This window comes from Hemiscyllium ocellatum, chromosome 14, assembly GCF_020745735.1.
Source record: "Hemiscyllium ocellatum isolate sHemOce1 chromosome 14, sHemOce1.pat.X.cur, whole genome shotgun sequence".
Lineage (NCBI taxonomy): Eukaryota > Metazoa > Chordata > Chondrichthyes > Orectolobiformes > Hemiscylliidae > Hemiscyllium > Hemiscyllium ocellatum.
In genome coordinates this window covers 36,364,921-36,390,427 of record NC_083414.1, presented here as the reverse complement: position 1 = coordinate 36,390,427, position 25,507 = coordinate 36,364,921, and the positions used below count along the sequence as shown (strand labels likewise).

General features: G+C 41.4%; 1 protein-coding gene across 2 annotated transcripts in view; it reads right to left on the bottom strand.

Moving 5' to 3' along the window:
- Window positions 1–25,507, bottom strand: part of abhd6a (abhydrolase domain containing 6, acylglycerol lipase a) — a 120,997-nt gene that overhangs the window by 39,667 nt on the left and 55,823 nt on the right. For both annotated transcript variants that reach the window (XM_060835175.1, XM_060835174.1), the window contains exons 2-4: window positions 6,586–6,720; window positions 2,600–2,756; window positions 1,114–1,227 (exon numbers count right to left, since the gene is read on the bottom strand). In XM_060835175.1, the coding sequence (XP_060691158.1) occupies window positions 1,114–1,227; window positions 2,600–2,756; window positions 6,586–6,704 (390 nt within the window). In that variant the 5' untranslated portion in view covers window positions 6,705–6,720. The remainder of the gene's footprint in view (window positions 1–1,113; window positions 1,228–2,599; window positions 2,757–6,585; window positions 6,721–25,507) is intronic.

The window sequence follows — 25,507 nt, the reverse complement described above, 5'->3', positions numbered from 1 at the left end:
CTTCCTATTTCCCCTGGTATCCCTACCTAACAAAACTCTACTGATCTCACTCTTGAAAAAAATTGGTTTCTCAGTATCCACACAGCCTATTTAGGAGACAAAAATTCCAGATTTTAACATTGTTTTGTGCTTCTTGATTTCCCTTCTAAATGCCTGGCTGTATTTGAATATCAGCACTTGTTCACGAATATTCAAGTACTGTCCATGATTTCCCCAAGAGGAACTAGATTCTCTTCATCTACCACTTCTAAATCTTTTTAACACCTTAGAGATCTCAATATAGATCACCTCTCAAGGCAACACATGCCAGGTTTATGGAATCTGTCCACAAAATTTAACTAAGTTCCTGTAACATTCGGAACATTTTAAACAAACTCAACACTATGCCTCCAATATCTTGTAAGGCTCTTTTTACCCTTTTGGTGGGTGTGATAGGTCCTATGGCACTCTTCAAGAAAGAGTGGGAAATGTCTCCTGGTATCCTGGCCAGGAATTAACCCTTAATGAACATTACAGTAAGGGAGATTATCTGGTCATTTCCCTAATTTCTTTGCTGGGTGCAAATTGGCCCATACTTACGGGCCAGACGGTCTGGGTTCAAGTGCCATCTGCCCCAGAGGTGTAGCACAACATGCTTGAAAAAGTTGATTTAAAAAAAAACTATAACTGCAATAGATTTTCTCTTTCTGTTCCTGTAAAACTGTCTGAATGCAGTTCTTGAGCTGAATATTTTTGAAGGATTTTGTTGAATATACAGTTGAATATTTTTCAGTGAATTTAATTCACTGCATTTATTTTGTTCTGCACTCTGTTTTAGATTGCATCAGTTATTAAAAACAAGTCATTTTTTGAAGAAAATCTAGATAATAGAGCTGACAGAAATCAGACTAATATTGCTATCATGTAAAATTTCACATTTTGGAGAAATCAATCTGACCTGTGCAACAAATGCAGGTAAATCAATCTAACCCTTATCTCTGCAAAAAGCCAATAATGGTTCCTTATAAGATTCATGAGGAAAGCTGATATTCCAGTTAAGCCACCAGATTTGATGAAAGTGCAACTTCAGATTCATAAGCAATAATCAAAACTTACAATAAAGGAGTAACTCACCTGGTGAATCCTGTTCACTTGTCCCTCTATGGAATAATCGTCCACACGAGTACGTGTTGTGCCCTCATGGCCTGGCATATCAACGCAGATCAGATGCAGGGTTTTAGGTAAAAACTGATCAAGAACATAAAAATACCCACATTAAGCTACTTCAGTTCAAATTTCACATGGCTATCTGTTACTCAATCAATCCCAGTGACATCACGTATGCTTCTTTTGATTCTTCTATGGTCTGGAAGGACTGGTAACTTTATCTAGTACAGAATCTACTTAAAAGATGCTCTTTACATCCCTAACTTCCACAGTCAGGCCACTATTCATGTGCAAATAAATTTGATGGTTTATTTTTTTCCTGACTACTATTGTGCGATTATTTTTATCTTTTGTGTGATAACTTCATATTTACTACTGTTTGGTGTAGTGGTCACCTCAAGTACAGAGGAACCTCAAAATATCCAAATGACACGTACGGTGAGTCTTTTGTTCGGATAATCGATTGCCGGAGTAACACAGTTTAGCGAAGCAGCAGTACCTTTCAATCTTGTCCGGATAATCCGAAATCTGGATAATCAAATGTTGGGTAATCGAGGTTCCCCTGTAGTCTCTAGTGCATAATACGACACTTAAGTCTTTTACACTTATCTTATTTGAATATTTCTATATCAGACGCATGGAAACTTAATTATCACTGTCACAACACAGTCCAATGCCAGTCATTACAGTTGAGAAATGTGAAAACATACATGTTTCAGATTATTTTTTGTAAGAACACAGTTAAAGAGATCAAACCCAAATGTTTTCTTAAGCTGCTGCTAGATTTATGCTAATTAGGGCCTTGCGATGCTCGTTCCTGCAGTACTGGTCTTGTGTAGCTAGAAGCAATCCCCCCACTCCAATCCCTCCCCATCTTGACCACGTTCTCCACCCCACAGAAACCTAAATGTATTGAGGTGGCCTAGAATTATTGGTCACACATGTTTCAGCAAACTGTGTTACAAACACCCCGCTGACGCTTCATTAATTAATCTGTGGAATGTGCTGCCTGCTCAGCAATGGACTTGTTTCACTGAATTTCTGCAAATTAGAGCTGGACTTGTTTCTGATTTGAGATTAACTCCTACAAAAAGAGGGAATTAAGAAATATCCTGGAGCAGGTTCAATGCATTGGCAAGGAATTTCCTAATTTTCTTCCCTACAATGGCCTGGATTTTTAATGTTTTTTCACCCTCTCCTAGTAGAACGCAGGGAGAGGTACAATCTCTGTTTATCATGATACACAAAGCATCACAATAATAGAGGACAGGCTGGATGGATCAGAGGGTCTTCTGTTGTCTATTATTGCTCAGCAAATCTGTGATTGCGCAGACACAGAAGGTGATCTGAGAAAGTGAGGAAGTAATAGGAGAAGTTTGGATTAATTTTAATAATCATAACCTTTTAGATACCTTCTCAAAGAACTAAATAAATGATGCATGTAGGAACTAACCTTCACCACAGATAGCCACATGTCCTTATGAGCTGAAAATCCATGCAACATCAAAATAGAAGGTTTACTGCCAGGTTTCCCACGGCAGGAATAGCAGAATCGATAGTTGCCACAGTCAGCATTTTTAACTTGCATACCTAATGTTGTTCGCCAGTACCTGTACAAAAACACAACAATCCAGCATACCTAGAAGTCTACTGCACACCTGTAACAGCTTTTCTGTTAGTTCTTGCAAGTTTTCAATACAATTTTCTTAAGGGTGATGGAAGAGGATAACACTTCATGCGATTTGTGCAGTGCCTGTCTTGCTAATCATGCGATTTGACATAAAAAACAGGTTCTTAAAAAGAAATTGTTTTACTTCTCGCAGCTCACTGGAAATATAATTGCTCTATGCACTGGGGAAGAAATATTCTCAAGTGCAATACTATCATTCAGCAATAAGAGTTATATTGAACCAAAGTACAATCACATTACCAGGGAACTTACATAATTTCAATTCACAATCAACTTCCAGGTTGAGAAGAACTTCCATTGAAATAAAAGGTGATCTTGACTGGGAACATTAACTCAGTTTCCCTCAATGTTCTCTGCGTTCTGAGGAAGAGTCACCACACTTGAAATGTTAACTCTACCCCCTTCCCATAGATGTTGCCAGACCTGCTGAGTTTCTCCAGCCATTTTTGTTTTTGTTTCTCTCAACAGATGCTTCCAGACCTGTCAAACATTTCCAGCATTTTGGGATTTACATTTCAGATTTTTCTGCACCTGCAGTTTTTTTTGCTTTTTTGTTTTGATTTATCATGAAAAACACATCCATTTTTCTTATAATTTTCAATATCCATAATATCATTGCAAATCTGAAAATATAACACCAAAGAAATCTGACAACCAGAACATAAATGCAATAACAATAGTGAATGAAAAGGTGTAAAGTTAAATCATGCTTAAGCTGGTAGGTGCCCATGCAATTACTCTACTTAACCTATTTAAATATGAACTATTGAAAAGCTCTTTGCTGTATTCCAGTTTGCTATTCTATATTGTTGGGAAAACTAGGTCTAATTTACTAATCTTGCACTCCCAGCAAGGATGCATGCTCAATTAAGCCCAGATGAGAGACAGGGCACTATCTGTGGTGCACTTCCTTTGAGCGTACATTCTTATGGGGAGTGCAGGGACAGTGAAAACTGTCATAATATGAGCCTCTTCTACAAGACAAATGCCAAATTCAGTAAATTTTATTCTTGATGTTGAGTCTTGTCTAACAGGTACACAAACCATAAAATCAAGCGAAAAAGATTATCAAAATACAGCATCTCCATTTTCTGGTGATACTGGCGTTATGCAAAAGAAACATCAGTTGGTTTATATCCATAAATTTGCAGTTTAACTAAACTAAGTTTTCAAGAAACCATTTAAAAATGAGAATTTTAAACATTTTTACTGCTCACTAATTCCTTATCCTCAAAATCTCCTCTCCCATTTTGATTTCCCATTATTCAGTAGAATCTGCAGTTTTAAGGTTCTTTTTAACTTTAAACCATTTATCTATTCTCCATTCTCCCCAGAGAAATGCACTATGAGAATGGGGCTGACATTGAAACCCTTAGTCTCTATCATTTGAAAACCACTTCAATAATTGATGGTGGAAAATTGATATGCCTATGCCTGTGGGTGTCAGCAGAACAGCCTTTAATGTCTTTTCACTCTCTGATGCATGCGCTGCAGGTAACCTTTTGTTCCTTTTCTCCTCATATTATCAATGAAATCATTTACATCTTGCTGACACATGAAAGTACAGCAGCTTTTGATGCTCTGCTCATGTGACAATAATGTGCAAGATTTGAAACAGTGAACTTCAGTAAGAATTCATCTCAGGCTATGAACCAGGGGCGTGGGATTGAAAAAGCAGGCAAACTGTAACTCAAACGTTCACGCAATGCACAAGGGCTATATAGCAATCAAAACTAAAAATCGTGCCTATTTTCATTATCCTCATTCATTGAGGTCACCTTTGGCTCCCTGGTTTGCTACCCTGAGGTGTCCCATCTCAGCACAGTTTGACGTCAGGACCTTTTTAGTCTCACTGAGTGTTCCCCTTCACCTCCAAATCCGCATTTATGTGGTTCACCATTAATTGACTGAGAAGAACGTAGAACATATAATAGTACAGCACAGGGACAGGCTCTTCAGCCCACCATGTCCGTGTTGATCATGATACCATTCTAAACTAATCCCATCTGTCTGCTTATTGTCCATATCCCTCTAGTTTCTCCGTTCATGTGTCTGTTGAAATTCCTCTTAACCATTATTATTATATCTGCTTCTACCACCTTCCCTGTCAGTGTGTTCCGAGCACCTAGCACCCTCTGTGTAAAAAAAAACTTGCCTCACAGATCTCCTTTAAACTTTCCCCCTCTCACCTTAACTCTATGTCCCCTAGTATTTGACATTTCCGCCCTATCCATGCCTCTCATAAATTTTATATATTTCCATCAGGTCACCTTTCAGCCCCTGACACTCTAAAAAACAAAATCCAAGTTTGTCTAACCTCTCCTTCGAGATAATATACTCCAATCCAGGCAACATCCTGGTAAACCTCCTTTGCACCCTATCCATGGCCTCCACATCCTTCCTATAGCATGGTGACCAAAACTGCACACCATAATCCAATGTAGCCTAACTAAAGTTTTATACAGCTGTAACGTGACTTGCCAATGTTTATACTCAGTGTCTGAACTGATGAAGGCAAGTATGCTGTATGCTTTCTATACCACCTTATCCACTGTGCTACCACTTTTCAGGAATCTACACAGAGCCCAACATTTCAATTGGTTTCTGGGAGAAGTGAGATAGATCACCATATAGAAATCCAGAAAATAGCTCAAAATTGCTTTGTCTTTCCAATCTATGTCTCACGCACATCCTCATCCATTCAAGTGCAATGTAAGTTCAGTGGATGGACTACAGACTGGCCAGTTTTGCACCCTGTACTGGTTTAGATGCCACTCTCCTTTATCACCTTGAGAGGGTGGACATATGAGTTTCATAAGCACTCCATAAATCTGGAGATGCACTTCAGTTTGGACTTGGCATACCTAAGGCTGATCTCACCAGGTATAGCTAGTTGACAGTGGCAGCAGGAGTTATACCAGTTAAATGTCAAGGCACAGAGTCCCAGCTGAGACTGAGGACTATTGGAGTGGGAGAAGGAGGGGATGGGTCCACAGGCAGGGATTTCAGAGTTTTCTTTATGTTTCAAAGTGTCTCTGGAATTCATGAGGGTATGGGCAGGCAGAATCCTCTTCTCGGCAAAAGTGAGGACTGCAGATGCTGGAAACCAGAGTTTAGATTAGATTGGTGCTGGAAAAGCATAGCAGGCCAGGCAGCTGGCCTGGAAAATCGATGTTTTGGGCAAAAGCCCTTCATCAGGAAAATGTCGATTTTCCTGCTCCTCAGATGTTGCCTGGCCTACTGTGCTTTTCCAGCACAGCTCTAATCCAGAATCCTCTTCTGCTGAAGGATACCTGCCACCCATTTGAACTAGAACAGAAATTGCTGGTGAAACTCAGCAGGTTTGGCAGCATCTTTGGGGAGAAAGCAGAGCTAATGTTTCAAATCCAGTGACTCTTCATCAGAACTACCTTAGTTTCTGATTCCATTTCAGATCAACAGTTCTTCTGTTTTATTTTACCCACTTGAACTAACCAGTTCATATTGGAATTTCTAAGGTGGTGAATGTGGAGATTAATTGTGGATGTCTCTCACCCCAAACACCAAAGATAAACTTTGAACAACCATTCCCTTGACCTGTAAGCCTTTGGACAGTCAATAATAACCAAACCTCTGGACTTCTTAGTGATTGTACATTTTATAGCAATGGTAACCCAATAACTGTTTGCTCATTCTGTCTGTAAGTGTAGTCATAATGACGAAAAAAAAAAGGTACAACCATCACTAAAAATGAACATATGTACACTTACCAGTAATAAAATCTAATGAGTGCTGCAGGACACAGTAGAAAGGAAGCTACAAAAGCTAGAATGGGTATGGCAAGCGTGCCTCCTGCCAGGACACACATGTTCATTAAATCCAAATCCATTTCCCTATTGTCACACCTGAAAGAATGAAGAATAAAGTAGAAGAGCATTAGGAAGTACACAGAACATATTCTGCTGAAGAACTTGTTTGCTCTGCAGCTCCTTGGGTCTCGGACTAAACGAATACATTCCTCTGGATTATATGCATTAGCCTGCCTGACATCATGTAACCAAATGCAGTAAAAGAACAAGACTTTTGGAAAGTGGATTGTACCTGCACTTCTTAAAAATCATCAGTGAGAGTCACTTAAATGTGGAACAAACTAACACTTGCAGCACAACAGCTTACAACTATTGATAGCAGGACAATGATAGATGGCGTGGGTTTAATGTTATATATTACAAAGTGCTAGCAGTTTTGTATTTTTAATAACCAGATGGCTTGTACACTATACAAAAGATGATCTCAGACTTATGACTCTATTGTATGGCTGGATTAAGTATGCAAAACTTCCCAAGGTAAGTGATTCACTTCTTGAAATTCATATGACATTTCTAGGCTTTGAAGGAGTCTAAACGTCCAAAAATATTTTTAATGAATTTTTATGATATCAACTCAATAACATTTGTTAAGCACTTGTCTCATAAAAAAATGAATTGGCAACCCTGCAATTGTTTTACAATAAAAAAAGGTGTGATTTGTCGTGAAAGGAGTGACCTATCACTTTTGCACAATTAAGATAATCATTTATTCTTTGATCCCTTTTCTCCAGAGTCTGGCTAAACATTTCTTTTTGAACATACCCCTTTATTTTCGCTGTTTAAGGTGTTCCTATACCTCAGGAAACCAAATGGAGCTTGTTGTTATTTTATTGCCACATTTGACCTCAAGGGGATTCAGGTGAAAATCATTTAAAGGGGGCAAGCCAATTGGTGCCACTGTTTAAGAAGGGTGGTAAGGACAAGCCAGGGAACTATAGACCAGTGAGCCTGACCTCAGTGGTGGGCAAGTTGTTGGAGGGAATCCTGAGGGACACGATGAACATGTATTTGGAAAGGCAAGGACTGATTAGAGATAGTCAACATGGCTTTGTGCATGGGAAATCACAAACTTGATTGAGTTTTTTTGAAGAAGTAACAAAGGGAATTGATGAGGGCGGAGAGGTAGATGTGATCTATATAGATCTCAGTAAGGCGTTCGACAAGGTTCCCCATGGGAGACTGATTAGCAAGGTTGGATCTCATGGAATACAGGGAAAACTAGCCATCTGAATACAGAACTGGCTCAAAGGTAGAAGGCAGAGGGTGGTGGTGGAAGGTTGTTTTTCAGACTGGAGGCCTGTGACCAGTGGAGTGCCACAAGGATCGGTGCTGGGTCCTCTACTTTTTGTCATTTATATAATTGATCTGGATGCAAACATAAGAGGTATAGTTAGTAAGTTTGCAGATGACACCAAAATTGGAGGTGTAGTGGACAGCAAAGAAGATAACCTCAGATTACAACAGGATCTTGACCAGATGGGCCAATGGGCTGAGAAGTGGCAGATGGAGTTTAATTCAGATAAATGTGAGGTGCTGCATTTTGGGAAAGCAAATCTTAGCAGGACTTACACGCTTAATGGTAAGGTCCGAGGGACGTTGCTGAACAAAGAGACCTTGGAGTGCAGGTTCATAGCTCCTTGAAAGTGGAGTCACAGGTAGATAGGATAGCGAAGAAGGCGTTTGGTATTCTTTCCTTTATTGGTCAGAGTATTGAGTACAGGAGTTGGGAAGTCATGTTGAGGCCTCTATTGGAATATTGCATGCAATTCTGATCTCCTTCCTATCGGAAAGATGTTGTGAAACTTGAAAGGGTTCAGAAAAGATTTACAAGGATGTTGCCAGGGCTGGAGAATTTGAGCTACAGGGAGAGGTTAAATAGGATATGGCTGTTTTCCCCGCAGTGTCGGGGGCTGAAGGGTGACCTTATAGAGGTTTACAAAATTATGAGGGGCATGGATAGGGTAAATAGACAAAGTCTTTTCCCTGGGGTCAGGGAGTCCAGAACTAGAGAGCATAGGTTTAGGGTGAGAGGGAAAAAATATAAAAGAGACCTAAGAGACAATGTTTTCACGCAAAGGGTGGTACGTGTATGGAATGAGTTGCCAGAGGAAGTGGTAGAGACTAGTACAATTGCAACATTTAAAAGGCATCTGGACGGGTATATGAATAGGAAGGGTTTGGAGGGATATGGACCAGGTGCTGGCAGGTGGGACTATATCGGGTTGGGATATATGGTCAACATGGATGAGTTGGACCAAAGGGTCTGTAACCGTGCTGTACATCACTATGACTCTATCTGGCCACAGTAGACTGGAAACAACTCCTTGCGGTAAGTCTGCAGAGGAGCAACATGGAGCATTTAAAAAGGAATGCATTGCCTGGGAGAGTACAGATTCAACACGTACACTTTAGAGGGAAGTGTAGCAACGGTATGTTCAGAGACTACCAGGTGCTGTCAGGTGGGACTAGCTTGGGTTGGGATATCTGTTCGGCATGGATTGGACCGAAGGGTCTGTTTCCATGCCGTACATCTCTATGATTCTATGAGAAGATGAACATTGAGATATTTACCTGTACGATGTCCCAGCCTGTTTAGTGAATTCAAAAAGATCCATTCAACATCTTGCAAAGTACAGACTGTTAAAGAATTCCTCAATGGAGTCCTGTGTTCAACTTTCCATCTTTCAAATTACAGTGCAGAAATTCTGGGGAGATTTAACCCAAGGAAGTGTCCTTCGAACAAATCGACTCATCACTTTATTACGGGTTTTTACTTTAAATTAGACCTTTAAAGAAAGATACAACTGTATGCAACTGCTGGAGTGCTTCATCTTATAACAGCACCTTGTCTGTTCTACAACCGTCTGGGTTTGAAACATCATAATCATTATTACATCACAATTAAGACACCTTTAATAAAGACCCAGAACCTTAGCAACACAGCAAACTTGTGGGAGAAGTCACTATAAGCATTTTGTGTGGATGGATATGGCCAGCAAGTGTTTACATATGGCAAGTTGAATTGGGCCTTTTGTTTCCATCTGCAATTTTACAAAATGGCTTTTTCCAGTTCTTATTCGAGTACACATTGCAAACCACAATGTATATATTTCTAATATTTATTTTATTTATATTTTGCCCTGTTTGTAAGATTATGCACTGAATTCTGACTGGCTATCAGGAATAAGCTGCTATTTCTTAACCTTTAAATAAGGAGCAAACTATTGCTCACAATCCAGTTGCAGTAACCAGATACACAAACAACAAAGAACAGGCGACCTCTCACTCACTAGAACCAAGCTGCTGTGGGCATTAAGCCAATGGCAAAACACTGGGGGTCAAAAGATCAATGGCATTCCAGCTGAATTGCTTGGAGACGGCAGGGCGGAAATGCTTGAATAAATGATTAGCTTATAACAATGAATGGATGTCATTCGAACTACAATCTCACGAATTCAAATAAGGTGTGGTGATCTCCTGTATTATCACAAGGAAATGGTAAACAATGCAACAAGAGGTGCGTCCTTCATTCTTCCAGGCCGTTTCCCTATCACTCTGTCCTGCAGTACTTGCGGAGTTGTATCTAGTTACAGAGTTTGCTGATCTAAGTCTTTCAGATTCAACATCTCTACTGGATTGTTAACTTGATGTCAATGGTGAGTGATAACTTCCCATTGATTCTGGAAAATTTCAAACTCTGTCTTAGCATCTTCAACTTGCTTCATAGGGACCAGAGCTCTCCACAGAACAATGCAGTCATTTCAATTGTTTCGATGTCACATCCAGATGCTATCTCTATAAACAAAGTAATGGCCTTTGAACACACTTTAGACAGAAACAATTTGAGAATGATATAAGGAAATAGCTTGTAGTCAGACTCCACAGTCACTCTTTCTCTGTCTCTCAAACATGGATTAAAATGCTTGGAAGTAAAGACAAACATTTAGGGACTCTTCCTCAATTGGAATGTAAACACTCTCAATGCAAATACAACTGATTGCCCATGTTGCATAAAGGTGACTCAAGTCCAACAAATCATTGCACTGCTGTTGCATCTGTTGGCCACTGCATGATTGCTGTAGTTCTCATCCTGTCAATGAGTAATAGAGATGTACAGCACAGAAACAGACCCTTCAGTCCAACTCATCCATGCCAACCAGATATCCTAAATTAATCTAGTCCCATTTGCCAGCATTTGGCCCATATCCCTCTAAATTCCTATTCCTATACCAATGCAGATACCTTTTAAATGCTGTAATTGTGCCAGCCTTCACCACTTCCTCTGGCACCTCATCAGGAACATGGCAAAACTTTTCTGCTCCCTCTATATAACCCATATACTTGACATCAGGCATCTTCAATGACATCTTTTTCTTGTTCAGCATTAAGTTCATCTGATAACCTTTCTCTAGCAGTCACGTGATATTCTGATCATGCTTTGCAATGGCTTATTCTATCACATTTCTACATCTATAGACTAGAAGATCATTCACAACCACTTCTTGTCTGGCAAGACCACTGACTATCTCATGCTGTCTGCCATGACATTCTTTCAGAGGAGTGGAAATACCAAACACATGAGCACACATCTGTGTCTCCCAAATGGCATCCAGAACATGGGTAGAATACAGCTGCTTTCAGCCAATTTCAATTCCAGTAACCAGTCTTCACATGGAGCACCGTAAAGACCTTTCTTTGGCAAGTTGTGGAAAATTTCTTCAATGGCTGGCATGGCATAGTGAAATTTTTTCAATGCTTTACTGAGCTACTTTGGATCTATGTATAACTTCAATCTTCCAGAGTTTTCACTTCAGCTAAACATATCTAGAGGAGTTGTTACTTTTTTGATTACTCCCTTCCTTCTCAGCTTTCAAACTTGTCTTTCTCTGTAAGGCAACTTGAATTCTCCTCGGCAGATGCTGATTTAGTCTACCCTCTTACCTGCTTCAGGATGATATTCACCAACAAGCCATCCAAACCTAGAAAAACATCTTTGTAATATTTTATTCAACAGTTAGTGGCTTAGTAGCATGAGGAACGTTGCAAGTCTCCTTTAGCATAAATAGGGTTACCAGTCCGAGCTTGAGACTTATTTCAGATGACTTAAGTGGGTTTTGCTGAACATATATTACCTGGAACTGCAGACCTTTGTTCTTCCCATTACAGTGGGCTCTCAGCAATCTTTAGGTAAAAACAATGACTGCAGATGATGAAGGGCTTTTGCCCAAAATGTCGATTTTATTGCTCCCCGGATGCTGCCTGAACTGCTGTGCTCTTCCAGCACCACTAATCCAGAATCTCAGCAATCTTTGTCCTCTTGGGATGTGCATCATTCCATCTCAAAGCCTCAACATTACTTTCACATTGAGGTCACCATCTTCAGTCATTTTTGCAAAGGTCTATGGAACTCACAAGTTACTTGAAACACTGGTATCTATCAGGGACTTCACATTCACTGGATGCTCTCCCTCTGCAGTCAACATTCTAACAATCACCAATTTGATGTGTAATGAATCATCATCTAAGATCTCTCCCATTGTCACTTTTCTAGGCCTACCTTGCTTCTTTGTAGTTAAATACTTGCGTGCATAGTAATTCAACTTCTTGTACCCATCCAGATACCTTGTAAATGTTGTATTTATACTAGCTCATTCCATACATGCATCACCCCTGTGTGCCTTTGGTCCCTTTTAAATCTTTTCCCTATCACCTTAACCCTACGCCCTCTAATTTTAGACTCCCCTACCCTGGGAAAAAGACCACAGCTATTGACCCTATCTCTGCCCCTCCTGACTTTACAGACCTCTGTAAGGTTACCCCTCAGCCTCTGACGCTCCAGGGAGAAAAACCTAGCCTATTCAGACTCTCTCTATTGCTCAAACCCTCCAATCCCTGCAGCTTCCCAATGCACCTTTTCTGAATACTTTTATGTTTCACAACATCTTTCTTATTACAGGGTGACCAGAATTGTAAGTAGTATTCCAAAAGTGGCCCTTCCTGAAGAAGGGCTCATGCCCGAAACATCGATTCTCCTGCTCCTTGGATGCTGCCTGACCTGCTGTGCTTTTCCAGCAACACATTTTCAGCTCTGATCTCCAGCATCTGCAGTCCTCACTCTCTCCTCGTGGCCTAACCAATGTCCTGTACAACCGCAACATGAAGAAAGGATTTGCATTCAAGTGCCTTTCAGGAATTCAGAGCTTCCTAAACTGTTTAAGACCAATTAATTATTTTAAAGTGCAGTCATTGTTGTGAATGAAAATGGAGGAAATGTTGCATTTGGCAAAACAATGTCCCATAAATAGCAATGTGACCGTGATCAAATAATTGGCTTTCATGTGGTAATTGAATGGTAAATATTGGGTTAACTTTAAAACTATATCCAGGGTCACAGTTTAACATCTCAACCATGAAACACCACCTCTAAGAATGCAACATGTGCTCACTACTGCACTGAAGTATTAGCCTAGACTGTGCACTACAGTCTCTTGATTGGGATTTTAACTCACATCCTTCTTATTCAGAGGTGACAGTCATATGTTCTGGTTGCTGCAAAGCAGTTTCAGGTAATCAGACAGAGAAAAGAAGCTGTTAACTTTGGAGTTAAGGTTAATGATCTGACTCAGCAACTCTAAGCACCTCCCCTGTTATCCTGAACACTAAATCATAAGGAGTGGTCGGTCTCATTACAATTGGACTTCAAACTGGTGCTCTAAAGTTTCAGCCTGGTGCAAAGCCACGCTTCAAAAATATTTTTATGTGACCCACTGGACCATTCAGAACTTTTAAACTTCCATCAAATGCTGTGTAGGGAGAGACTGAATAGCCGGGGCTGTTTTCCCTGGAACCTCAGACACTGCGGGGTGACCTCAGCGGTTTAGAAAATCATGAGGGGCAAGGACAGGATAAATAAACAAAATCTTTTCCCTGGGGTGGGGGAATCCAGAACTAAAGACCATAGGTTTAGGATGAGAGGGGAAAGATTAAAAAAAAGGGACCTAAGGGGCAACTTTTTCACACAGAGAGTGGTGCGTGTATGGAATGAGCTGCCAGAGGAAGTAGTGCAGTCTGGTACTCTTGCAACATGCAAAAAGCATTTGGGTGGGTATATGCATAGGAAGAGTTTAGAGGGATATGGGTGCTGGCAAATGGGACTGGATTAGGTTAGGATATCTGGTCAACATGGTCAAGTTGCACCAAAGGGTCCGTTTCTGCGCTGTGCACCTCTATGACTTTTTTCAGTTTTGGATGTAGGTTTGCTCGCTAAGCTGGAAGGATCGTTTCCAGACATTTTGTCACCCTACTAGGTAGTATCTTCAGTTGGCCTCAGGTGAAGCACTGCTGATAATTCCTGCTTTCAATTTATATGTGTGGGTTTCTTTGGGTTGGTGATGTCATTTCCTGTGGTGAAGTCATTTCCTGTTCCTTTTCTCATGGGGTGGTAGATGGGGTCTAACTTGATGTGTTTGTTGATAGAGTTCCAGTTGGAATGCCATGCTTCTGGGAATTCTCCTGCGTGATTCTGTTTGGTTTGTCCTTGGATGGATGTGTTGTGCCAGTCGAAGTGGTGTCCTTTCTCATCCGTATGTAAGGATATTAGTGATAGAAGATCATGTCTTTTTGTGGATAGTTGGTGTCCATGTATCCTGGTGGCTAGTTTTCTGCCTGTTTGCCCAATGTAGTGTTTGTAAATGACATTAGTTTTTCTTGTCTGTATACGGTCTGTATAGGAAGCATGGCATTCCAACTGGAATTCTATCAACAAACACATCAAGTTAGACCCCATTTACCACCCCCTGAGAAAAGGAACCGGAAATGACATCAACCCAAAGAAACACAAACATATAAACTGAAAGCAGGAATTATTAGCAGTGAGGACCACTGAAGATGTTACCAAGGAGGCAGACGAACCATCTGGAAATGAACCTTCTAACTCAGCAAGGAAACCTACATCCAAAACCTCAACCTGAGCTACAAATCTTCTCAAAACTCGCTACTCTTTTCAGTGTTACAAAAGAAGTACAGCTCCCAGAGATTGGCACATGGCAAGACATACTGAGGTAAAGGTCTATGTTACTGGGCTCTGGATGAGGTGCTGCCCTCAATCTAGCTTAGGCCTGCTGGCAGACCACTCAGATAAACGGACGCCAGCACAATAACTCCATGTCGGAGCACAGGGAAAAGGGAGCAGGACCAGGCCATTGAACCCATCCAGCCTGCCCCATCAATCAACTAGATCATGGCTCATTTCCACCTTAATGTCATTACCCTGCACTATTTCCATATTCCTCAACATCTTACAACTTCAGTGAAGTTTTGTTAAACTAACAATAACAGCACAACCTTTAACCATCGCTTAATACATGTAAACTATGTATTATTTGCATGTCTATGAGATATCGTGTTAAACTGCAACAACCAGCCAAAGGTAAATAGTTCCATTTATTGTCAAGACTATCAATACTGCAATTCAAACACATACTAGCAATTAAAATACAAGGTCAAATCCAGCAGTATGTTATGCACAGTACAAGTTTTGCAGTTATAAACTATCACTTTGCTACACCCAGATCCTGAGCTGAAAAGCACAACAGGTCAGGCAGCATCCAAGGAGCAGGAGAGTCGACGTTTCGGGCATGAGCCCTTCTTCAGGAAAGGTCTTCATGCCCAAAACATCGGCTCTCCTGCTCCTTGAATGCTGCCTGACCTCCTGCGCTTTTCCAGCAACACATTTTCAGCTCTGATCTCCAGCATCTGCAGTCCTCACTTTCTTTTACACCCAGATCCTGAGCCAGGTTCCCCATTTGTTATGGCTCCAGATGGAATACCCAAAATCGTTCAGCTCTTAGGTGAGGAAGGATGAACTAGCTCACCTTCTTTATTCACCTACTCCTGGTTTGTAGAGTGAAATGTTGTTTGGGTGCCTTTACATATGGCATCTGATAGTTGGAACCCATAGTGGCTCTACGGTTAGTACTGCTGCCTTATAGTGCCAGAGACCCAGGTTCAATTCAACCCTTAGGTGACTGTCTGTGTGGAGTTTGCAGATTCTCCCAGAGTCTGTGCAGGTTTCCTCTGGGTGTTCTGGTTTCCTCCCAATCCACAGATGTGCAGGTTATGTGGATTGGCCATGCTAAATTGCTCATAGTGACACGGGATGTGCAGGTTAAGTGAATTGGCCATGCTAAATTGCTCATAGTGACCCTACATGTGCAGGTTTTTTTTTAAAGATATTTTTATTAGAAATTTAATATTTTGACAGATTTAAAAAAAACAGAACTTTCAAGCACAAACATTAATATAAAAATAGATCTTAAATATATAATCATCAAAATGCAAAGGAATGATACTAAAGAAGAAAGAAAAACAATGAAACTCAGTTAACTACTAATCTAATCCACAATTATCCAGAGTGTATAGTTGAGTCACTTACATCCTTCAAACAAGAGAAAATGTTCTCTAATACACTCATAACAGTATAATAAAAAGTAAACTATTTCCAAACAATAAGAACAAAAAAAATAAAACGTGTTTGAATGGAGATCCTCCCCCTTGTTCTCAGGGGGCCTTACTTCCTTTCTAAAGGTCCACCATATCCTCTCCCAAACAGTGTCCCACCCTTGACCCGGGCGCTCCTTAATAGGATTTAGATATAATACCGAGCTAGAGTTAACAGTGAGCGCCCCACCCCCACCCCTCCCCACCCATACCTGAGTATATCTGATAGCATCAATGCCACGTACAAACACACACAACTATAAAATTACAACTCCAACAGATTACAGTTAAGTATAATAACATAAAATAGCAAGGGAAGACAACCCTGCTCCCAGAAGCAAAAGTAAAGTAAAGTATCCACTTCTCCCCACGGAGTGTGGAAGAGGCAAGCCAACATAAATTGTCTCTTACGATTTATTTAAACGAGTCTAAAAGTTCCTTAGCCTCTTCTGGTGATCTAAAATTATACTCGGATCCTTCGTGGGTAAAGCATAACGTCGCTGGGTAGCGTAAGGTGTATTGAATATTTAAGTTCCTTAGACATTTCTTCACCTCATCAAACGCCTTCCTCCTTCGTGCCAAAGCCGGGGAGAAGTCCTGAAATAACATAATCTTGGATCCTTCATGGATCATAGCTTTAGGATCCTTTCCAAGCTTTCTGGAGGCATCCAGGAGTATCTGCCTCTCCCTATAACTCTGCAGCCGGAACAGGACCGGGCGTGGGCTCTGGTTTGGGCCAGATCCGCGTACTGCGACCCGGTAGGCCCACTCCACCCTTACCCGGTCAGTTTCAGCCCCCAGGTTTAAAAGCTGGGGCAGCCATCGCTCCAGAAATACTGCTAACTGTCCTTTCCCTTCTTGTTCAGGGAGGCCCAGAAGACGGATATTCTTTCTCCGATTTCTATTATCCAGGTCATCCATGTAGATTTCAAAGGCCCGGACTCTCTGCTCCAGAGCTCGCACCTGTTCTGCAGCTGTTTGTGCTGCAGCCTCGGAGGTCGTGGCCTTTAGCTCCGCCCCCTTCACTCGGCCCTGTAATTCCTCGAGAGCCTGGCTGTGTTTCTGCAGCTTTTCTTCGAATGCATTCCATCTCTGTCTGGATTCTGCGATGAAATTGACGAGTGTCGTTTCCAGCCTGGCAATCATCTGTTCAAGGCCTGTTTTTACATCAGCTGCAGCCGGAGGAGGAGAGGAGGGTGGGGGAGGGGTCTTTGTTTTCTGAGAGCTGCGGGATCCCTTTGGTTTACTCATTATCCACTTAATATTAAACTGCTTAAATATAATAGTAAGCAGCTAATTAAGGTTAGAAAATTTTTTTGGGTGGTTTGGTAAATGTGGTGGGGGTGAGTAACTCACTTTACCCAGGTTTTGGGAAGAGATGTGCAGGTTAGGTGGGGTTAACCATGCTAAATTGCTCATAGTGACCTGGGATGTGCAGGTTAAGTGGATTAGCTATGCTAAATTCCTCATAGTGACCCGGGATATGCAAGTTAAGTGGATTGGCTATGCTAAATTGCTCATAGTGACCCGGGATGTGCAGGTTAAGTGGATTGGCCATGCGAAATTGCTCATAGTGACCCGGGATGTGCAGGTTAGGTGGATTGGCCATGCTAAATTGCTCATAGTGACCTGGGATGTGCAGGCTAGGTGGATTGGCCATGCTAAATTGCCCATAGTGACGCAGGATGTGCAGGCTAGGTGGATTTGCCATGCTAAAGTGCCCATAGTGATATGGGATGTGCAGGTTAAGTGGATTGGCCATGCTAAATTGCCCATAGTGACACGGGATGTGCAGGCTAGGTGGATTGGCCATGCTAAATTGCCCATAGTGACCTGAGATGTGCAGGCTAGGTGGATTGGCCATGCTAAATTGCCCATAATGATCCGGGATGTGCAGGTTAAGTGGGTTACAGAGATAGCATTAGGGGGTGGTCTGGGTGGAATGTTCTTCAGAGAATCAGTATGGACCTGATGGGCTGAATGGCATGTTTCCGCACAATATGGATCCTATAGGGCCCTGGCAAGGAGAACTTGCAACTCACAAATGTGATGTTTACCCATGCATGAATATGGAACCAGGTGAGAAGGAAGAAATTACACAAGAAAACCTGGCTCACCTCCATGTAGAAGTACGTCTTGGCTTCCAGCCCAATGCCACACTTAGTTCCCAAATAAATAAGAAGTGGACGAGGGTAAAGCAGTAGATGTTGTGTATATGGATTTTAGTAAGGCGTTCGATAAGGTTCCCCATGGTAGGCTAATGCTAAAACTACGGAGGTATGGCATTGAGGATACATTAGAGGTTTGGATTAGGAATTGGCTGGCTGGAAGGAGACAGAGGGTAGTAGTTGATGGATTATGTTCATCTTGGAGCGCAGTTACTAGCGGTGTACCACAAGGATCTGTTTTGGGACCATTGCTTTTTGTTATCTTTATAAATGATCTAGAGGAAGGACTTGAAAGCTGGGTAAGCAAGTTTGCGGATGACACAAAAGTCGGTGGAGTTGTGGATAGTGAGGAAGGAAGTGGTAGGTTACAGCGGGATATAGATAAGTTGCAGAGCTGGGCGGAAATGTGGCAAATGGAATTCAATGTAGCTAAGTGCGAAGTCGTTCACTTTGGTAGGAATAACAAGATGATGGATTACTCGGCTAATGGTAGGCTACTTGGTAATGTGGATGAGCAGAGGGATCTTGGTGTCCATGTACACAGATCTCTGAAAGTTGCCACCCAGGTAAATAGTGCTGTGAGGAAGGCATATGGTGTACTGGGCTTTATTGGCAGAGGAATTGAGTTCCGGAGTCCTGAGGTCATGTTGCAGTTGTATAAGACTCTGGTGAGGCCTCATCTGGAGTATTGTGTGCAGTTTTGGTCGCCATACTATAGGAAGGATGTGGAAGCTTTAGAATGAGTGCAGAGGAGGTTTACCAGGATGTTGCCTGGAATGGTAGGAAAATCTTATGAGGAAAGGCTGAGGCACTTGGGGCTGTTCTCATTGGAGAAGAGAAGGTTTAGGGGAGATCTGATAGAAGTGTATAAGATGATTAGGGGTTTAGATAGGGTAGATACTAAGAACCTTTTACCGCTAATGGAGTCAGGTGTTACTAGGGGACATAGCTTTAAATTAAGGGGTGGTAGGTATAGGACAGATGTTAGGGGTAGATTCTTCACACAGCGGGTTGTGAGTTCATGGAATGCCCTGCCCGTATCAGTGGTGAACTCTCCTTCTTTATGGTCATTTAAGCGGGCATTGGATAGGCATTTGGAAGTTATTGGGCTAGTATAGGTTAGGTAGGATTCGGCCGGCGCAACATCGAGGGCCGAAGGGCCTGTACTGCGCTGTATCCTTCTATGTTCTATGTTCTATTCTGCCGCATCAGAAATTTTACAAGAGACCCAGGGCAGCTTGCCCACCTGCTCAGTTATTGGTCACCTACACTACTGCTGTGACCACAGAGCTGCCAACCAATCAAAATGGCCGTTAGCACTTGGAGGTGGGACTTTCCCTTAGTGACTGGCAGGCATCAATTAGCAGAGTAACACCTGGCTGTAGGATGGCTTAAACAGGTTAGGATGTGGTCACTGCTGATCGCATTGCAGGAGGATCAGGGAACCACACTGTCTGAAAGATTATGCCCCTTTCACCTACTTTTGAGAACTCCATCTTAAACACCTCAATCTACTCAATCTTTAAGCGCTTCTTAAAATGTATATTTAGTACCAAACTTTCAGTCAACGTTCCAAACTCTCCCATTTATTGTTTATTCTCATCTGTAAGGAGAGTCGGATTTTATATGGGCAATGTTCTTCAATGTTAAAGACATTTTATAAATAAAGTCATTTCCTCCACTGACAATTTGCATAATTTATCCCATTACAACAGCTGCCAGTACCTCAACGACAAATTGCAATTTCACAACTGGATAGTTATACATTTATCCGAAAAGATTCACATTCCAGGGATGCTGCTTATATGAGATAAGTGGCTTAGGGCTGCAAGATAAATGTGAAAGGAATATTATCGCAGCTTCACTGTAATTGACTTCTCAGCAATCAGATCTTCAATCCATTCATCGCATTGTCTCCATTTGTGGATAATAATTGTGATGGAAAATTGACATTGCTACCATCATCCTTCAGCTGGAGAATACATAATCTTTGGGTTTATGGAAAGTGAACAGTAAAACTTAAACAATGAAGGTTGGAAGACAAAGTCAATATTTCAGAGTATGTTTACCTCTGGAGAGCTGAGAAAATTTTACAGATCTTTTCATCAAGGCACTGAATATATTGGGTAGAATCTATGGAACCAAATTGTACACATATAACATTTAAAATTTTAACATTTCATACTTCACGCACTAAACAACACCTTTATTGTGTTTGCCTTCTCTTGAGAAGGGAGAGGCAGAACCAGCAGTTCATTCATTTCTTACCCGATTGCTCATTTTGAACAAATAAATTTCAGAAAGCATGTGTTGACATCCATTTAGTTGGAAAGTCATCTACCATCCAATTCATAGATTTATAGATGTGGAGGTGCCGGTATTGGACTGGGATGCAAAACGTCAGAAGGCACTCGACACCAGGTTATAGTCCAGGTTTACTTGAAATCACGAGACTTCAGAGGTAATAGTAAGTGAAGGGATAACCTATGATCCAATTAATAGAGGCAGAGAGATAATTGTAAAAAATTTAAAAATAAGATGGCGCTAGACACAAATTTGATTTTTTATATTTACCTTTCTGCTTCAATGAATTGTATCACAGGTCATCCCTTCACTTACTATTAGCTGTTGGCTCTTTACTCACACCATTTGACACTTTTGATCACCTGCAAAGACTTGCTATTCAGTTTGTCAACACTCCACTCATACCATTTGTACTACCTACTGTTAATTACCTGGAATAATTTTGCAATGATCTCTCCACCTATAAATTCTGTGCCTGTGCACTTCCTTCCACTTCGCCTGATGAAGGAGCAACACTCCGAAAGCTTGTGATTTCAAATAAACCTGTTGGACTATAACCTGATGTTGTGTGACTTCTGACTAGATTCACAGAGTCAAAAAAGGCCCTATGGCCCATTGATTCTGTACCAACAAAAAAGGTGCACCAATCCCGATTTCTTGCACTTGTCCCATAACCTTGAATGTTACAATTTTTGAAATGCTAATCCAAATATATTTTATAGGTTGTAAGATTTCCAGCCTCCATTACCTTCCCTGGTTGTGCATCCAGATTCCTACCACAAGCTGAGCAAAAATGTTTTTTCTCCAAATCCCCTTTGAATCTCCTGCCCCTTAGCCTATAAACTATGCCCTCTCATGATTGATCCCTCAATCAAAGGAACAGCTGCTCTCTACCCACCTTGTCCATACCCTTCAAATGTTATACACCTCAATCATGACACCCCCCCTCAGCCTTTTCTGCTCTAGAGAAAATCCAAGCTATTTAGTATCTCCCGACAGTTCAATTTCTCCATTCCAGGCCACATCCTGATGAACCTCCTCTTTACTCCCTCTAGTACTGTCATATCCTTCCATTAGTGGGGTGATCAGAACTGCACACAGTTCTCCAGCTGTGACCTGATCAATGTTCTGTACTACACTAACATTACCTCCTTGCTCTTATGTTCTATGCTATGACTGATGAAAGCAAGTGACCCATATTCCTTCTTAACTATCATATTCATGTGCTCTGCCAAGTTCAGAGATCTGTGAATAGTTACCTCATGACCCCTCTGTTCCTCCAAGCTACCCAGTGTCCTGCCATTCATTAAATACTCCCTCATCTGGTTTTTTTCTTCCAAAGTACATCACATTTATCAAAGTTAAATACCATCTGCCACTGCTCTGTCCATCTGACCAATCTGTCTACATCTTCCCATAACCTAAAGCCATTTTCTTTGCGATTAAACACTACCAATCTTGATGTCATCTGCAAACTTACTTAATGGCACCCCCACATTTTCATCTCTATCATTTATGTATATAACAAACTGTAAGGGTCCCAGCACTGATCCTTGTGGTAATCCACTGGACACTGGCCTCCATGCACTTAAACAGCTTTCTACCACAACATTTTGTCTCCTATTACTAAGCCACTTTCTAATCCATCTTGCTACGTTTTCCTCAATTTCTTTTGTTTTAACCTTCCCAATCAATCAGTCTCTGTGTAGACCTTGTCAAAAGCTTTACTAAAATCCACATAAACTACATCAACTAACCTATGCCTTTCAAAGTGGTATTAATTCTCTCCTTTAGAATTTTCACCAACAGTTTCCCTACCACTGACATAGGACTCACTGATCTGTACTTTCCTGATTCATCTCTACCATCCTTCTTAAAAGGTAGAGCCACATTAGCTATCTTCCAATTATCTGGCACTTTCCCATGGCCAGACAGGAGTTAAAACTTTGTGTAAGAACCCCTATAATTTCTTGCCTTGCCTCCCACAGCAACCTGGGATGAGGTTTATCTGGGCCAGGGGATTTGTCTGCTTTTAAGTCCAACAGTCCAATACATCCCCATTTTCCACGTCAAATTGTGCAAGTTCTGCACAGCACCTTTTCCTGAATTCCACACATATGTCCTCCGTTTCCAGAATGAAGACTGAAGAATATTCATTCAACACCCTTCCAATATCCTGCAGCTTAACACAGAGGTTAGCCCATTGGTCCTTAAAGGCCCTGTTTAACCTCTTCCCTTGAATGTATTTATAAAATGTTTTAGGAATTTCCCTAATCCTGTTTGTAAGTCCCTTTTTCATGCCCCCTTTCTGCTCTTCTACTTGCTTTCTTAAGTTCCCTCTTGCACTCCTGTATTCTACTATAGGGCCACAGCTGAATTGCTCCCTTTGGACATTATGAAAGTCCTGCTCTCCTCCCTCATCCAGTCCTGAATTATCCTAGATATCCAAGATTCTCTGAACAAACTGATGCTACACTTCACTCTAAGTGTACGTGTTGAATCTGTACTCTCCCAGGCAGTGCATTCCTTTTTGAATGCTCCATGTTGCTCCTCTGCAGACTTACCACAAGGAGTTGTTCCCAGTCTACTGTGGCCAGATAGAGTCATAGAGATGTACAGCACGGATACAGACCATTCGGTCCAATACATCCATGCAAACCACACATCCCAACTGAATATAGTTCCACCTGCCAGCACATGGCCCATATCCCTCCAAACCTTTCCTATTCATATACCCATCCAGATGCCTTTTAAATGTTGCAATTGTACTAGCCTCTATCACCCTCTGGCAGCTCATTCCATACACGTACCACCCCCTGCGTGAAAACATTGTTGCTTAGGTTTCTTTTATGTTTTTTCCCTCTCGCCCTAAACCTATGCTCTCTAGTTCTGGAATCCCTCACCCCAAGGAAAAGACTTTGTCTATTTATCCTATCCACGCCCCTCATAAATTTGTAAACCTCTATAAGGTCACCCCTCAGCCTCTGCGGTCCAGGGAAAAGAGCCCTTGCCTATTTAACCCCTCCCTGTAGCTCAAATTCTCCAACCCTGGCAACATCCTTGTAAATCTTTTCTGAACCCTTTCAAGTTTCACAACATCTTTCCAAGAGGAAGGAGACCAGAATTGCATGAAATATTCCAACAGAGGTCTAACCAATGTCCTGTACAGCTGCAACATGACCTCCCAACTCCTGTACTCAATACTCTGACCAATAAAGGAAAGCATACCAAATGCTTTCTTCACTATCCTATCTACCTGCAACTCCACTTTCAAGGAGCTATGAACCTGCACTTCAAGGTCTCTTTGTTCAGCAACACTCTCTAGGACCTTACCATTAAGTGTATAAGTCCTGCTAAGATTTGCTTTCCCAAAATGCAGCACCACACATTTATCTAAATACAACTCCATCTGCCACTTCTCAGCCCATTGGCCCATCTGATCAAGATCACATTGTAATTTGAGATAACCTTCTTTGCTGTCCACTTCACCATCAATTTTGGTGTCATCTGCAAACTTACTGACTATACCTCTAATACTCACATCCAAATCATTTACATAATCCTGGTTTATTTTAATAAAATCTGTTCCCCAAATCCACAGCCACCTTTTGAATGCCATTTTTGCCTTGTCCAGAAGAAATTTGAACCATACCGTGTTGTGATTGCTATCGCTAAAACGTTCCTCCACTGCTACACTGAACACTTGTCCAGCTTCTCTCCCCACAGCCAGATCCAGCATTATGTCATCCCTTATTGGACCTTTTCAAAAAGCTTCCAGGATATATTTCAAGAAATCTGCTCCCCTCTAAACCCTTAATACTATGACTATCCCAATTTATGTTGGGAAAGTTAAAATCCCCTAGTCTATTACCCAGTTATCACTCTTACACACATCTGTGAACCATCTACATATTTGCTCCTCTCTATCCTGCTGAATCTTTGAGACCTATAATACATTCCAAATAAAATAGCTGCCCCTTTAACATTACTAAGTTCTACCCACAAAACCTTGTTGGAGGACCCTTCCAAGATATTATATCTCCTTATTACAGTAATTGACTTCTTAATCAATAGACTACACCTACACCCTTTTTCGACCCTCCCCTGTCTCACCAAAAGATTCTATAGCCCAGAATGTTAAGTTTTCAGTCCAGCCCTTCCATCAACCATGTCTCTGTAATGGCAATAGTATCACACTTTCATCACACTTCCATCAATCTACACCATTAATAGATTAATCTTACCTTTTACATTCCTACTATTAAAGTAAAAGACCATCCGGCCTGGCCTTGTTCTCTTGACACTAATCATAGCTGAACCCACTGACACTTGCTTCCTTTGGTGTAGCATGACATCGATATTCTGTGTCCCCTTCCCCTGCCAGTCTAGTTTAAACTGGTCCCTACCGCACCAGCAAACCTACCTGGGAGAATGTTGGTCCCAGTGTAGTTCAGGTACAGATCGTCCCATTTGAACATGTCCCACCTTCCCCAAGAATGGTGCCAATTAACCAGGAATCTAAAACCCTCCCTCTTATACCAACTCTCGAGCTTTCATCTGTCTGTCCGATTTTTTTATCTCTATACTTGCTAGCACGTGGCACCAGGATTAGTATGAACCGTACTGTGTTGTGGTTGCAATCACTAAAATACAATCACTGAGGTTCTGCTTTTCTCTCTACCGCCTAGCTCCCTAAATTCTTGGTGCACAGATGTAATTCCTCACTTTGCCCATATCGTTTGCCCAATCTTCTCCCAAGATCTAATCTGTACTCTTATGTCTGGATCAGATCAGTCTGATGATTTTTTTGCTTTGAATACTTTATGATTTCATCCCAGAGCCATTGGGAACAC